Source organism: Pygocentrus nattereri, chromosome 10, assembly GCF_015220715.1.
Source record: "Pygocentrus nattereri isolate fPygNat1 chromosome 10, fPygNat1.pri, whole genome shotgun sequence".
NCBI lineage: Eukaryota > Metazoa > Chordata > Actinopteri > Characiformes > Serrasalmidae > Pygocentrus > Pygocentrus nattereri.
The window spans coordinates 43,865,543-43,882,718 of NC_051220.1; the positions used below are offsets into that span (position 1 = coordinate 43,865,543).

General features: G+C 45.6%; 1 protein-coding gene across 6 annotated transcripts in view; it reads left to right on the plus strand.

Annotated features, from left to right (window-relative positions):
- ralgapa1 (Ral GTPase activating protein catalytic subunit alpha 1) overlaps nucleotides 1-17,176 on the plus strand; it is a 203,763-nt gene that overhangs the window by 152,480 nt on the left and 34,107 nt on the right. For all 6 annotated transcript variants that reach the window (XM_037541859.1, XM_037541862.1, XM_037541863.1 and 3 more), the window contains 2 exons: nucleotides 6,230-6,388; nucleotides 9,442-9,569. In XM_037541859.1, the coding sequence (XP_037397756.1) occupies nucleotides 6,230-6,388; nucleotides 9,442-9,569 (287 nt within the window). The remainder of the gene's footprint in view (nucleotides 1-6,229; nucleotides 6,389-9,441; nucleotides 9,570-17,176) is intronic.

Genomic DNA, 17,176 nt, shown 5'->3' on the forward strand with positions numbered 1-17,176 from the left:
TCTCTCTCTCGCTCTCTCTCTTTCTCTCTCTCAGCCTCACTTACTCTGATTTAGCCTCTCTGTACATATGTCTCTGCTTATCTACCTAGCTCGCCGTTTGTGTATATATATATATATACACACACACACACACACACACACACACACACACACACACACACACACACACACACACACACAGAGTGAAGCTCGAAATTATTCATACCCTGGCAAATTTTCACTTAAAGTTTTATTTAGCTTTTTTTTTTTTACCGGAAATGACACCGGCATCTCCCAGATGATAATAAGACGATGTACAAGAGGCGTCATGGTGGAAAAAAAATATTTATCAGCTTTTATTTAAACTTGAACAAAAAGTGGCTGCAGAATGATGCCTCTGGTACGTCGTGTGATTATCTTCTGGGAGGTGCCCGTGTCGTTTCTGGTAAAAATGTGTATTAAAGAGAGAAGTCTTTAAGTCGGATGTAAAAGAGGAAAAAGAACAAACGTGCTTCACTTTTAATGTAAGTCAATGGAAACAGACGTTTTTTCTAGTAATTTGGGGCCGTTCATCATCAGATTTACAGACAGCGTAAAGGGCAACAGGCGTTTTCAAATTCTGTCAAAAACAGAAAAATGTTGAAGATAAAAATGTCTTCAGTTTCTCCTCTTTTACAGTCCTCCGTGCTGCGCTGGTATTCTCTTTGGTCAGAAACGGTGAAATCTAATAAAGAGCAGAATTAGCGTTAATGGCCATGGCTGGGAGGCTGCGGTCAGGGCTCGTTTGAGCGACGGCCGGATGACCAATCGTGTGTCATTAGAGCTGTCCCCTCACTTCCCTGAGCATTCGTCTTGTGGTCCGAGGAGAGGGGCGATAAGCTGCTAATGCCCTCCGAAGACTTATTAATGAGCACAGACGGTGTAATATAGCGGCCGGGGGAGCGGAGGGGCCACCGATTGACCTCGGAGGGAACGAGAGAAGCAGGACAGTAATAGGATTACAGCTGTCAGTCTGAATAGAGAAATATTCTGCCCACAGCTGAGCAAAGCGAAGACAGCAGCTCCTCCGTCCTGTCCTGCTGCGTCAGTGCTGCTGCAGCATCAGGACCGGCTTAAACCCACCGCTGTCAAACAAAACCCGCCGAAAACCTGCGGTACCGTTTACTCAGAGTCAACAGCAGCAGCACCGTGTGTTCACATGGAGCCGCTCCAACACGTCATACACAGCATGTTCTGTAGATGTACAGTCGATTTTCTCTCTTCTGACATTTCCATCAAAACCTCAAAGAAAATTCCTCATTCATCATTTTGGTGTCTCATCAGCAGCACCGGCAGCTTCTTACTCAGATCACGTCATAACAGGTGAGAGAAAAGAAGATTGAGTTAGAACGTTTTCCTTATTTTCTCATTTCAGCCGTTGCTGAACGCACAGTCACGCGTCACGTGACAGATTATACAGAATTCTAAGAAAGACACTGTAATGTACGGTCAGTCGTAGGAATTGAGCCAAAATTAGACTCCGGTGCGTTAAGTGCGTCCACTGTGTTTGAGGCTGGAGAGACGGTGTGTAATACCCTGTAGCCCCATAGCGCCCCCTGGCCAACAGCGATTAACAGGACTAATTTGGGGGTGAGAAGGAGGTGTGGGGCATAGATTTTGTACAGTTTGATCATTTTTAGTGTAGTTTGGTAATTTTTAGTTTGGTAATTTCTGGTTTGGTAGTTTCTTACTATTTTGTTTCGTAGCGTTTAGTTTTCTAGCTCGTGTGTAATTTCTGGCTTGGCTTTAGTTCAGATGTTGTTTAGAAATATTGGTAATTGTTTCGAATTCTTTAGAAATGTAGAATATGATTGAACTGATGATAAATTAGGTGTATGGAATAAATATTGTTGAATCTGTGATTTAGGAATGTGATTGAACTGGTTTAGGAATGTGATTGAACTGGTTTAGGAATGTGATTGAGCTGGTTTAGGAATGTGATTGAACTGGTTTAGGAATGTGATTGAACTGGTTTAGGAATGTGATTGAACTGGTTTAGGAATGTGATTGAACTGGTTTAGGAATGTGATTGAGATGGTTTAGGAATGTGATTGAGCTGGTTTAGGAATGTGATTGAGCTGGTTTAGGAATGCGATTGAACTGGTTTAGGAATGCGATTGAACTGGTTTAGGAATGTGATTGAGATGGTTTAGGAATGTGATTGAACTGGTTTAGGAATGTGATTGAGCTGGTTTAGGAATGTGATTGAATTGATCTAGGAATACAAAACACATTTGATTTTGATCTTTTAGCCATCTGGTTGAATTGATTTAGAAATGCTGTTAAATTGGTGATTTAGGAATACGGGATACAGTTGAGTTGGTGGTTTAGGAATACTAATGTCTGTCCAGCCTATTTGGTCGTTTTTGGGTTCTTATCTAACTTGGAAAACGGTGATCTTGCGTAGCTCAGCGGAGTTGGCAGCATAATTGTTTGTTACATTGCTGACCTATTGTACCTGCAGAGCGGCTCACTAACAGGCCAGGTGAGTAAATAGTGACCGGGGAGTGTACGCTGAAGGAGGGTAGAGGGATGGTTCGTTTTCCGGCTTATTGTGTTGGGTCAGTGATTGAGAGCCATTAGCCGTTTCAGGGGGCCTCAGAGACGAGCGCCCACTGAATTGGGCCGCTGGTCTGTTTGTGTTTACTCAGGCTGAGGCAGCGGAGAGCCGTTTCTTAGAGGGTCCATGCGAGACGGGAGTAAAGATGGCTGAGATGAAAGAGAATCTCGCGGTCCAGAACGGCCGTATCTAAAAGCCGAATCGTTTTGTTACACACACACACACACACACACACACTCCCCCTCAGACGAAATGGCAGCGGCAGTGGGCATTATCCACGCGCCGTTTGCTGTAATTCATAGCTGTAATTTGGGTGCGGAGCGTTAGATGGCCCCTCGGAGGGCGATGTGCTTCTGTTAGCGGCCTAAAGGGGGAGCCGAGGGGACCTTCTGCCACATGCGGCCATATTCCACCCTAAATTAGATTGGGCTTGTCCTCCTGCCGCTGAGCCTACCATGACTCTTCAGGGCGAAATTGGATTTGCAGGGGCTGCTGGAAACGCTAGCCGGGCCGAGATGAGCCGATAGCGACGCTAAACCATGTTAAGCAGACACTAAAGCGTGTCGGCTCAGCTGCCAGCGCCCAAATACTCACTCATTCATTCGCTCGGGGTCAGCGCTTCCTGCGCCGCCTCTGCTCTGCCCCTGCCACCCTGTCGTCCTCCTTCGGCGGGGCTTGAAGACAGAGGAGCTTCATAATTTCGCCAATTTGCTCATTCAGTGCAGAACCAGGCCGGCAGTGTCTGCCCAGAGTTAGAAGAAAGAGGCCACATGTGATCCAGAGTGATCCACAATAGGCCAAGAAGACGGTAGTTCCGCTGAATACAGTGCAGTGCAGGCCACACCGATAACATTAAAGCGCTCCTTACAGACTTTATTCACATAGATAGTGAAACCCTTCTTGTTTGCAATGGTGATGGACAGGTTGACAGATGAGGTCAGGCAGGAGGCTCCATGGACCATGATGTTTACAGATGACATTGTAATCTGTGGTGAGAGTAGAGAGCAGGTGGAAGAGAATCTGGAGAGGTGGAGGTTTGCACTGGAGAGGAGAGGAATGAAGGTCAGTAGAGACAAGACGGAATACATGTGTGTGAATGAGAGGGAGGCAGGTGGAAAGGTGAAGATGCAAGGAGTAGAGGTCGTAAAGGTGGATGGCTTCAAATATCTTGGGTCAACCATCCAGAGCAATGGACAGTGTAGAAAAGAGGTGAAGAAGAGGGTGCAGGCAGGATGGAGTGGGTGGAGACGGGTGTCAGGGCTGATGTTTGACAGAAGGACAGCAGCAAGAGTGAAAGGGAAGGTCTACAAGACAGCAGTGCGTCCTGCTATGATGTTTGGTTTGGAGACTGTGGCTCTGTCTAAAAGACAGGAGGCTGAGCTGGAGGTGGCGGAGATGAAGATGCTGAGATTTCCGTTGGGAGTGACCAGGATGGACAAGATTAGAAATGAGCAGATCAGAGGGACGGTGAAGGTGGAGCAGTTTGGAGATAAAGCCAGAGAGGCCAGGTTGAGATGGTTTGGACATGTGTTGAGGAGGAATAGTGGATATATTGGGCAAAGAATGTTGGAGATGGAGCTGCCGGGTAGAAGGAGAAGAGGTAGACCTCAGAGAAGGTTTATGGATGTAGTGAAGGTGGACATGGAGATGGTTGGTGTGAAAGTAGAGGAGGCAGTGGATAGGGCAAGATGGAGGCAGATGATCCGCTGTGGCGACCCCTAAAGGGAGCGGCCGCAGGAAGAAGAAGAAGAAGAAAGTGAACGTGTTTAATGTTTAATGTTCACAGGGTCTATATATGGATGCAGCATTTTGAATTCATCATGGTTGTGATGTCACAACCAAGAATATGTTTGCATTTGACCACCCATTCAGCCTACAGCAGTTTAGCTCCACCCATTCAGCCTACAGCAGTTTAGCTCCACCCATTCAGCTACAGCGGTTTAGCTCCACCCATTCAGCTACAGCGGTTTAGCTCCACCCATTCAGCTACAGCAGTTTAGCGCCACCATTCAGCTACAGCAATTTAGCCCCACCCATTCAGCTACAGCGGTTTAGCCCCACCCATTCAGCTACAGCGGTTTAGCTCCACCCATTCAGCTACAGCGGTTTAGCCCTGAGGACTGCAGTCTCAACTTTGAGACCTAATTTAACACCTTTTAGAATGAGGCACAAGACAAGCCAGCCATTCACAACAGAGTTAATTTACATACATCAGTCTTAAAGGCACAGCAACAAAATTCTAACAAATTAAAGTGAAAATGCTGAAGTTGGAACTTTGTCATGGACATCATCTGTACTTAAAACAAGCTCTGACCAGCTGCATGTTTCATTCCAAGGAGAGCGTAATTAGTCCTGTTTAATTGGAATTATGGCAGCACGGAATTTGAAAGGTTAAATACAAATCTTTGCATCCTGTGTCATTTTTTTTTGTTTGTTTCGTGACACATCGTGTATCGTGAAAAGTTCTTAAAGTATCGTGATACATTTTAGCCGTATCGCTCAGCTCTGGCTGTAAGTGATGGCAGATCTTTAGTGAGTTGTTTGATGCTGGAATAAAAGTCGGTCTGGCTGCTGTTAGCTGGCTGTGAGTGGAGCCTGGTTAGCGCTGCAGGGCAATGCGATTGGGTGTGTAAAGGTTGGCGCCGTCCCTCTGAGTCCGCGGCCGCGGCGTGATTGAGTGAGGTGTGGAAGATGGAGTGAGCTTTGGAAGATGGAGTGAGCAGTAGAAGATGGATGTGGGGCGTTGGGAGGCAGCGCCCGGTCCCCATCGTATCTGTCACTACTCAAGGTTAATAGTAGCGTAGCGGACAGTGGTCAGAACACACGCCGCCGCAGTCACGCTCTCACCTTTAAACTGGAGATTGTGCTCAAGGCTCAGTCTGTGAATAGCCGATTCTGTATCTCAAAGCTTTGTTGACACGAGCATTTTAACCCTGTAAATGTATTAAAGCGGGCAAATCCTACTTCTCTTAGGTTTGTGTGGTTTTATGTACTAACAGTCCTAGTTCATTATTTTTCATCCTCTCTTCATCCCTTAGAATTATACAGGCTGTTTCTGTTGCTGTGCCTTTAAGACATTTATGATGTATGTATTAACCATATATGTAAATGGGCTCTTATTGGCTGTCCTGCATTTTGCCGCATTCAAAAAAATGCAGTCCAGGCTGAAAAGTTGAGTTTTTTGTGAGTGGGAGGGGTTAAACTGCTGTAGGTTCAAACTGGTTTTCATAACATCACAAAAATACTCAATTTTATGATTTTCACAGGTGAGTTTCTATAAGTTAAGTGACACTTTTTTAATCCCACAAACGGGGAAATTCCACCTCCGCATTTAACCCATCAGTGAAGTAAAACACCACACACACACTAGGGGGCAGTGACCACGCTTGCCCAGAGCGGTGGGCAGCCCTATCCATGGCGCCCGGGGGGAAATTGGGGGTTAGGTATGTGTGTATGGCCTGTGGGAGTGAACGGTGCCTTTTGAGTACTTATAGCACATCGCTTTCCATCATATGGCCCCTTTAAGATAATAATAAAATTTCAGTAATAACTGCTGCCTTGTTCAGTAACTACTGTGAATTATTCCATGTCTGTTTTTAGATATGTCAATATTTTGTCAGTATTATTATTATTATTATCGCTCTTTCATAGTTGAGACACTTGGGGAATGATGAGGTTCACATCGTGTGGTCGGAGCACACGCGGGACTACAGGAGAGGCATCATCCCCACGGAGTTCGGAGACGTCCTCATCATCATTTACCCCATGAAGAACCACATGTACAGCATCCAGATCATCAAGAAGCCAGAGGTAAGTCCAGCCTTCAGTTACAGAACCTTCGCTCTTGGTGTTACGTCCTGTTCAGAGGTTAGAAAATAAGCTTGAAGTAGAAATATTGGGCTGCAGCACTTAGTCAGATAAACGCAGGCAGATTAATGTTCATTTCCCTGAGGCACAACGTCTGACAGCTGTAGGACTCACGTCAACAACCGCGTGTTAGATCAACGCAACATAGTCTGATGATTCATCAGGAAGAGACCAAATAACATTGAAACCAAGACAAGAGAGTCCAAATGTTACTCAGATGAGACAGAGTCCAAATACTATTGAGACCAAGATGAGACCAGGTCCAAAAGATGTGGAGGCTGAGATGAGAATGAGTCCAAATGGCGTGGAGACAGAGAGGAGACCGGGTCTGAATGATGTCAAGACCGAGACAGAGTCCAGATGATGTAGAGACTAAGATGAGACCAGGTCCAGATGATGTAGAGACTAAGACGAGACCAAGTCCAGATGATGTAGAGACTAAGACGAGACCAAGTCCAGATGATGTAGAGACTAAGACGAGACCAAGTCCAGATGATGCTGAGACAGAGACGAGACCAAGTCCAGATGATGCTGAGACAGACGAGACCGAGTCCAGATGATGCTGAGACAGACGAGACCGAGTCCAGATGATGCTGAGACAGAGACGAGACCGAGTCCAGATGATGCTGAGACAGACGAGACCGAGTCCAGATGATGCTGAGACAGACGAGACCGAGTCCAGATGATGCTGAGACAGAGATGAGACAGAGTCCAAATAATGCTGAGACCGAGACGAGACTGAGACAAAACCGAGACGAGACTGAGACAAAACTGAGACGAGACTGAGACAAAATTGAGACGAGACTGAGACAAAAACGAGACGAGACCGAGTCCAGATGATGCTGAGACAGAGTCGAGACCGAGTCCAGGGTGTGTTACAGTGAACCTGCTGATAAAAGTGAAAAGTATCGACTTGACGTAGACGTGACATCAAGGTTGGCAGATGCAACCTTTGTGACAAAAGACGCCAGATGGAATAAGTGTTTATTAACGTTTATGTAGGTCTTTAATTTTAGAGACAGAATTTGCTGTGAGAAGTACTAAATGTGTAAACTGAGCACATCTGAAGATCTGACACCTCGAGGAATCATATCGTTTCTCAGACGTTGGGGTGATGTATCGTGATCCTCTACAGATTCGTTAGAAATAGTTAGTAGTTCTAATGGAAACTTTGTGTTCTTCCCTCACGATGCTACACCGTCTGTTTGGAAAACAAATACGGGGCAGAGATCAGTACTCGAGGAACTCTGCGTCTTCCGCACTTCTGCTTTATTGGAAATCTGTTAGACGGAGTCTACCGACCACTCGATACGGAGACGGTGGAACCGTATCTGCACTCAAATCCCTGACTTCCTGCTCAGTTATGTCTGCGCTAATTGAATGAGCAGGATTCTGAGAATCGAATTCCGGCGTGGATGGATGGACGGGTCGTGCGTCCTGCAGTCCGAATAAAAAGCAGGAAGATGGAGCGATAGCGGAGAGCGGCGGCCTGGCTTTTATGAAAGTCCATTTAGCTCCCATTTCACCGTCCGAGGACCCGTTCAGCGCAACTTCTGCTTCATGTCACTTTCTCGGGAAGAAGGAGTCCAACTTCAGTCTGTCGGCTCGTTTGTAGAAGAAACATCTTTGATCCCAGTTCGGGGTTTATTCCGGGAAATATGTGGACGCAGTAAAATAACTTACCATAATGAGCTGATCTCGATATTTACAGCATGTTTTTAATGTCATAAATATCTTATGAAAGGTGTTTCTCTGTAGTTCTACAGTTACTCTGATACTCTGTTACCCTGTTCTTCAGTGGTCAGGACCCCCATGGACCCTCACAGAGCAGGTGCTCTTTGGGTGGTGGGTCATTCTCAGCACTGCAGTAACACTGACGTGGTGGTGGTGTGTTAGTGTGTGTTGTCCTGGTCTGAGTGGATCAGACAGCAGTGCTGCTGGAGTTTTAAACACTGTGTCCACTCACTGTCCACTCTATTAGACACTCCTACCATGTCGGTCCACCTTGTAGATGTAAAGTCAGAGACGACAGCTCATCTGCTGCTGCACAGTTTGTGTTGGTCATCCTCTAGTCCTAGTGGTCACAGGACGCTGCCCACAGGACGCTGCCCACAGGACGCTGCCTACAGGATGCTGCCCACAGGACGCTGTTGGCTGGATATTTTTGGTTGGTGGACTGTTCTCAGTCCAGCAGCGACACTAAGGTGTTTAAAAACTCCAGCAGCACTGCTGTGTCTGATCCACTCATACCAGCGCAACACACACTAACACACCACCACCACGTCAGTGTTACTGCAGTGCTGAGAATGACCCACCACCCAAACAGTACCTGCTCTGTGAGGGTCCATGGGGGTCCTGACCACTGAAGAACAGGGTAACAGAGTATCAGAGAAACAGATGGACTACAGTCTGTAACTGTAGAACTACAGAGTGCAGCTATACGGTCAGTGGAGCTGATGAAGTGGACAGTGAGCGCAGAAACAAGGAGGTGGTCAGAATGTTATTCCTGACCGGTGTATATTGTATGTCATGCTGGACTGGTCAGAGTTGAGATCCTGCCTTAGACTGTATGGTATAATCGTCATATACATGCTGGAACAGTCGTTATATAACGGCGCTCTGCCGCCTGTTGAACTTGATGTTTGATTTTCAGTCACTGTAAAACAGCTGTTTGCTGAGTCTTTGGATATTCGGTGCTTTAACACCATCACATGACTTTTTTCTGATGCTCAGTGTGTGTTTATTATATTTTTAAATACTAATAAAAGGCGATTTTTGTTCGTATTTACACATTTAGGACACAAATGGAAACACTTTGTGAAATACTCAATCATAGGTTAACTAAGCGATGCGGTTTTCTGCTGTTTATTCTTAGGGCGTTGTTGACCCTGTGCTTGTGTTATAAAAGACATAAATGTTGAATATTAGGGCAATTTTTCCCTTTGCCCTGGTTATTTCTGACACTATTAAACAAATATTTCCGTCTCTTTCTTTAGGTCCCGTTTTTCGGCCCCTTGTTTGACGGTGCCATAGTGGACGGGAAGATTTTGCCGACGATGGTGCGAGCCACGGCCATAAACGCCAGCCGAGCGCTGAAATCCCTCATCCCGCTCTACCAGAACTTGTATCCTTTTACCCAAAATGCAAAGCCTGCGTGGGTTTCAGAACCAGGTAATGGAGCAGCTGCGCACGGTCATGAAAAAGGTTTTGCATCTCCAATAATAATAATAATAATAATAATAATAATAACACTAAGTGTGATAAGCCCTTTTAAAGTGTGCAGCTGAAAATCCTGCTCATCGTATTTCGTCTCTCTCTGCTGGCCGCTCAGCATCGACTCGCCCTGCCCACACGCGTGTGTTTTCATATGTATTCAAGCCAAAAATACTGCTGTGTCTGATCCACTCACCCCGGCACAACACACACAAACTCACCACCACTACTTCAGAGTCACTGCAGTGCTGGGATTGATCTACCTGCTCTGTGGGGGTGCGTGGGGGTGCTCACCACTGAAGAACAGGGTAAAGGGGGTAACAAAGAATCAGAGAAACAGAAATGATACGATTCCCTTATTAGATTTTTCATTTTTTCATGTGTTCCCGTCTGAGGGGGGATGGGGTGGTCTTCGGCAGGGAGTGATGTAATTAAACTTTAGACCATCACAAATTCCACAATCTTCCCTGCTTCCCCTGCGTTCACACCTGCAGCGCTGCGAGGCGTCGAGGCGGCTGGAAGTCATGCGCTTTCAGTGAGAGCTGGCTATTTCCGTGGCGTGAACGCTGGCGAGGCAGAGTGGGCGGAGTTTCGGAGGAGTTCGTTTAAGGTGGTGATCACCGATAGGAGCTGAGAGCATAGCGTGCGCTCCATCTCCTCCGCTGTGAAACGATGCGCTCCTTTATTGGCTCCTGCAGAATTGGTCCTTCTAGAGATGCAAGCAGCTTCAGCAGGAACGCGTCTGATTTGTGCGTCCACTGATGTCATTCAGCTCCTCGGCTCATCTCAGCTCTGACTGTTCGAGCAGAGCTGCTGTAAAACTCTCCAAAGACTGGCCTGCAGTCTTTGGAGCGTCAGCATTAGCGTCAGTCTAAGCAGTCTTGCCTTTAATTTCACCTAAAGACGACTGATCTGCCGTCATACAGATGGACTACAGTCTGTAATAATACCTACCAAGTGAAATGGACAGTGAGTGTAGAAACAGGGAGGTGGGCTTGATAAAGTGGCTGGTCAGGGTTTCTAAATATGTATAAGACACTGATTTGCATATTTCCAGTCTTCAGTGATGTCAGAATTGCAAAGATTGTGATGAAAACTAACAGACAGCATATTGTGGAGCTGTACTTCACAATATAAGAGTAAGACTCCATGTCCTGACAGGGTCTGGGAACGTGTGTGTGTGTGTGTGTGTGTGTGTGTGTGTGTGTGTGTAATTGACTGGCGGCTGAATCTTTGAGCCGGTGGCTGAAGCTCGGAGAGCAGGTAGACGTCAGGCCGTTCGATAATTATTGATGTTTTATTTGTGCAGATGTGGAGTCTGAGCTCAGGTGATGGAATCGCTCTGATCTCTTCATCACACCAACCCGCATGCACAGCCATTTACTCCCACAATCATTCTCTACCCATTTACTCTGCTTCTCTCGCTCTCTCACTCGCTCTCTTGCTCTCTCTCTCGCTCGCTCTCTCTCTCACTCGCTCGCTCGCTCTCTCTCGCTCGCTCTCTCTCGCTCGCTCTCTCTCGCTCGCTCGCTCTCGCGCTCTCTCTCGCGCTCTCTCTCTCTCGCTCGCTCGCTCTCTCTCTCTCTCGCTCGCTCTCTCTCTCTCTCTCGCGCGCGCTCTCTCTCTTGTTCTCGCTCTCTCTCTCTCGCTCTCTCTCTCTCTCGCTCATGCTCGCTCTCTCTGTCACTCACACACTCTCTCTCGCTCTTTCTTTCTCTCGCTCTCTCTCTCGCGCTCTCTCTCCCTCTCTCTAGCTCATGCTCGCTCTCTCTCTGTCACTCACACGCTCTCTCTCTCTCGCTGTCTCTCTCTCGCTGTCTCTCTCTCGCGCACTCTCTCGCTCTCACACTCTCTCTGTCTCTCTCGCTTTCTCTCTCGCGCTCACTCTTTCTGTCTCTCTCTCTCTGCCCCCCCCGGTACCCACCGCTCAATCTTCTTCATCCCTCTCACTCATTATTTTGCCTCTGAACAATGCGCTCTCTCTTCATATCTAATTTAAGCGGTCCGCGGCCCCTCGGAGTGACACTTTCTCTGATATTTAAGTGACATTTTGCCTTTTTTTATTCGTCCTGATGCCTCGAGTGCTGCAGGTAAATCACCTCTGATTTCTCCTCTTATTTCTTCAGTCTGGAAAGTGTAGCAGGTTGAGTAGTTAAAGGGCCAGAGTGCTACTTTCCTCTTTTCTCTCCCTGAGGTGAGTGTGAGTGAGTTTATGGACCAAAAACAGTCATAATTCAGTCCTCAGGATCATTTCCCCACCTCTCTTTGTCCCAGTGTATGTAAATGAGCTCTGTTCTGATTGGCTGCTCGTGTTCTGCCGCATTCAGAAAGCAGTCTGGGCTGAAACACTCCTTATAACTTCAGAGTGAGTGGGCGGGGCTAAACTGCTGTAGGCCAAGATATCTGTGGGTTTCGTGACGTCACAGTGAATTCCACTGTGGACTGAGGAGTGGACGGTGTTTAACAGGGATTATAAACTGTAATATCCGTGTTTTGCATTCATATGATGGAGATATTGTTACTATTTAAGTCATTTTGTTATATTTAAAGTATATATTTAATATTTCCGGCTTTTAAATGCTTTAGAAGTAAATCAGATCCTTCATTAGCCTCAAATTTGAGTAAATGAGACCAATTCATCGCGATTGATTCCTGAAAAAGATGCAAATAATTTCAGTTTCTAAGTCCTAGTATATCGCAGTTAACGACACTGAACTAATCATGATTTAATTATTTGAGTCATTTGAATATTATATTTAAACTACATCGCTTGCTTTAAAATCATAATGCTTTCAAATTAAATCAGATCATCATTAGCCTCAAATATGAGCAAATGAAAGATTAATTGGGATAAACTACACGAAACGATGTGATTAATCGCGATTAATCGCAATTTGAGAGCCTAAATCTTTCTTTTGACCCTGAATTTGGGCAAATGAGACAGATTTTATCATGATTGGCTACACAAAAATATGCAAATAGTCACAATTTCAGAGGCCTAGTATTAAAGTAATAAATCCATTATTCTTTCTTTTACATGCTTTTAAAAGGATAACAAATCTATCTTTAGGCTCAGATTTGAGTGAATGAGACCGATTAATCGCGATTAATTGCTCAAAAAGATGTAAATAATCGCAGTTACACAGTCCTAGTATTAAACTATTAATTTTTTTTTTTTTTGCTGTTTCATGTTTTTAAATGGATCAAATCAAAATCAAATCTTTCTTTAGGCTTAAATTTGAGCAAACATGGTAGATTAATCACGATTTAAAAAAAAGAAAGAAAGAAAGCAATTAATTTTGATTATTTGAATCACTTGTGAGCCCAAAGTATTACAGTAATAAATACATTTCTTGCATGTAAAATAGAAACAGATCTTTTTTGTTTAGGCTCAGATTAGAGCGCGATTAATCGCGATTACATTAATATTAACATATTAAGGGTGTTTTGTAAGTTTAAATCTGCTCTGATCTGCAACCTGGTTCTAAAAGCTGTCTTTTTCAGAAGACTGTGCTGCAGGAAAACAAAGCGAAGGCAGAGAGAGAAAGAGAAAAGGAGAGATAGGAGGAGGAGGAGGAGGAGGAGGAGGAGAGGGGGAGTGATTCTCATCTAGCATGTCCTCCAAGCCAGAGAGATTGTTTGGCCCAGCTTGAGTCTTCGCTCGCAGCGATCTCACCCATCTGTGTGTGTGTGTGTGTGTGTGTGTGTATTATTGATTGGCGTGAGTTGCAGGTCGATGCTCCTGACAGGCTGAATTACAGTAATCTGTCATTATCGACGGATGTCTCTCCAAACCCATTCTCTCTCTCTCTCTCTCTCTCTCTCTCTGTCTCTCTCTCTCTCTCTCTCTCTCTCTCTCTCTCTCTCTCTCTCTCTCTCAAACTACCGCTCTGTCTTTCTCTTGGTCAGATTCTGTTTTTTTTTTCCTCCCTTTCCCCCCCCCCCCAGCCTCTCCTCTCTCTACTTTCTTCGCTCTCCTTTCTTCTCCTCTCCTCCCTCTCCTCTCGGCGTGGCTCTCTCGCTCGTGGTTTTTGTTCCCCTGGTGCTGATAATTGGCGGCTGTGTGAGATGTCAGAGTGGCTGTGATTAGAACAGCTTTAAGCTCAGGATTGACCCGGCCGCCAGACGAGGTACACTTCTCCCGCCCGAGAGGAAAGAGGGGGAGAGAACCGCTTCAAAGCGGACAGAACCGTCAAAACCTGCTCCGTCTTCATTTCTACCTGTTGATGGTTCTGACTGATGCAGTCCGCGAGACGTTCTCTGCGGTCACAGCCGTGGTTCAGCCAACGATCAGCCCTCTTACACGAAACGTACACACTTAAAGACGGTTCCCCAGGGTTCTAGTAAAGACATTGGTAGTATATAGAACCATGAATGCATGAATATATAGCACTGTCACCACAGGCTTAACATTATAACTATAGCAGAACCCGTTTTCGGGCTATATAGAACCTTGAACACTCAAAGAACCCTTTGCATGATGAAAGGGTTCTTTGCATTTTGTGAAAGGGTTCTTCAGATTGATGGAGAATGTGCTGTAGACGGTTCTATATGGCACCGTAAGAGTTCTATTGTTAGTGTGAAACCTGTAACAATAGAACCATTTTTCGGTGCTATATAGAACCTTTTTCTTCATTCCTCCTTTCTCTGGTTCTCTCCCTGTTCTTGCTCTCCTTCTCTTTTCTTTCCTACATCCCTTCTTTCTTTGTTCCTTTTCATTTCCTCCTTTGGCGTCTCTCTCTTTCTTTCCACGTCCCTCCTTCCTCTCTTTCTCTCCTCGTGATAAATCTAATCAGCTTCTCTCTCTAAAAGGAACCAACTGTAAATGAATTGGGCAGAAATTCTGGGAAATCTGTGGACTTGCCCTTCAGCAGTGACTGGGCATGCAGTTAGCATTATGCTAATTGTCCACATAGACTTCCATTATTTGTTAGCAACATTAGCGTTAGTGAGCCGAGGTTGAGCTGGAGAGGGGAGAACAGTGGGGTTCTGGTGAAGCGTCACTGTGACAGAGAACCTTCCTGCCGCTCGGGTTCGGTTCTTGCGGTGAGGAGCATAATAGAGCAGAAGGAACCAGCCGCGAGCTGAATCTCCGCGGCGGGGCGCAGGAGCTGTTTTTAAACGGCCGCGATGGAGGAAATGGCTCTGGGGCGGAGCTCCTCCTCAGGTGAGCTCGTTTGGAGACGCTGAACGAGGCAGAGCGAATGAATCACCTGAGGAGGAGCAGCAGCTCCAGCTCCTCTTCACCTCCCCTCACCTGCAGACTCTCTCAGACGGACGCAGGAGCGCCGCACATCACATAAAGACCACCGGCGCACGGCTGTTGTTCGGGGTCCGCACTCCAGCTCTGAAGATGACGACATAAAAAACACCTTTTCATCTTTTCTTCCCCCCCACTCTCTCTCTCTTTCACTCTCTCTCTCTCTCTCTCTCTCTCTCTCTAACCATCTCTCTCTTTCACTCCCCCCCCCCTCTCTCTCTCTCTTTCACTCTCTCTCTCTCTCTCTCTCTAACCATCTCTCTCTTTCACTCCCCCCCCCTCTCTCTCTCTCTCTCTCTCTCTCTCTCTTTCTCTCTCTTTCTCTCTGCCTCTCTCTTTCTCTCTGCCTCTCTCTCTGTCTCTCTGCCTCTTTTTTTCCCTCTCTGTCTCTCTCTCTCCCTCTCTCTCACTCCCCCTTTCCCTCCCTCTCTCTCTCTGTCTCTCTATCTCTGTCTCTCTATCTCTTTCTCCATCTCTCTTTCTCTATCTCTCTCTCTCTTTCTTTCTCTCTCTCTCTCTCTCTGTCTCCATCTCTTTCTCTATCTCTCTCTTTCTCTCTCTCTTTCTCTATCTCTCTTTCTCTATCTCTCTTTCTCTAACCATCTCTCTCTTTCACTCCCCTCTCTCTCCCTCTCACTCTCTCTCTCTCTCTCTCTCTCTCTCTCTTTTTCCTCTCTGTCTCTCTCTCTCTCTCTCTCTCTCGCTCCCTCCATCCCTCTCTCTCTCTCTCTCTCTCTCTCTCTCTCTCTCTCTCTCTGACCTCTCTGGTGATTCTCAGTAAGTTCCAGTTTTTCTTGCTGTTGGCCCGAGGCTCCGTCCATCTGCCTCTGAAAACGCACTGATCCCTCCATCCGCCATGACTGTGAAATTGGGGTTTGGATCACAAAAAAAGAGATGAAAAAAGAGCTGCTTTGGCGTTGGAGTGTGTGTGTGTGTGTGTGTGTGTGTGTGTGTGTGTGTGTGTGTGTGTGTTTTAGTTTGTTTTTGTACATGTCCAGGACAGAAAGGTCCCCACTTTTTTAGGAAAACCAACACAAAAACATCAAAACAAAACCAGATTCGCCAAGAAAACGTTCCTAGAAGGCTGAAAGAACAGAAGTGTTTGTTTTCAGTTACTGTCGTTAAAAATGAGGAAATTCTTATTAACTACATTCATCACTGTTGGAGCAAAACCTCTGAACTTTGTGTCCAAAAAAGAAACTTTAAAACCCGTCTTTGACTCCACTGCAAGTTGATGGAACAAGGTTTCGTCGTTTTAGATCATCACAGTGTTAAAAGGCAGCTGATGCACTCAGATTATCAATCAATCAATCAATCAATCAATCAATCAAGCAGTCAGTCAGTCAACCTTTATTTAAACTCCCTCATTTACAGTGCAGCTGAGCCAACACAGAAACCGGGGATTGAGAAGAAAAACACATTAAATGCTAAAAAGTAAAAATAATCATAGTAGGAAATAAAAAAAATCAATGAACCATTAAAATGACCACAGTGTAGTAATTTAATAAATGAGATATGAGGATGGATAAAAAATCTATAATAAATAACTTTGAGTCATTTATGTGTGTCGAGGAAGCCCAGTGTTACCTGTAATTATCACCCAATACCTGCTGCATCTAATCAATACTTCATTATGTTGGATCAGGAGCTGCTGATAGGAGCTGGGACCATCTGGTTTATACACATTTATTCTAAAAATATATGAATTTTTACTGACACCATGCAGAGAACCATTTAATCCTGCAAGTGGTTCTTTGAGTGTCCATGGTTTTATATAGAATGATGGTCGTTATTAAAGAACCCTTAAAGAACAAAACCCCTTAAAAGTCTTTTTAAAGAGTGCATGTATGGAATTGTGTCCTGATATTGTACGAAAACAAACCTGAGTGTGTGTGTGTGTGTGTGTGTGTCTGGATGCTGGTGGTGGATGCAGAGAACCGCAGAGAACCGGGCACTAAGAGTAATCCAAGAGTGTGTGAACCCTCAGGCCCTCCACACACACACACACTCACTCACTCACTCACTCACTCTCACTCTCTCTCTCTCTCTCTCTCTTCCTATCCCTGCCTCCGAGGGCAGTGTTGGGACTGAGTGATAAAATGTGTGTGTGTGTGTGTGTGTGTGTGTGTGTGTGAGGATCAGGGGACTGTCTGGAAAAGCCAGGCTTCTCTTTAACTCTCAGAAATTCTTATTGTTGACTCTCAGTTGTTTATATGTAAAAACACAATTGGTCAGATTAATTTTACATTCTGTATCGA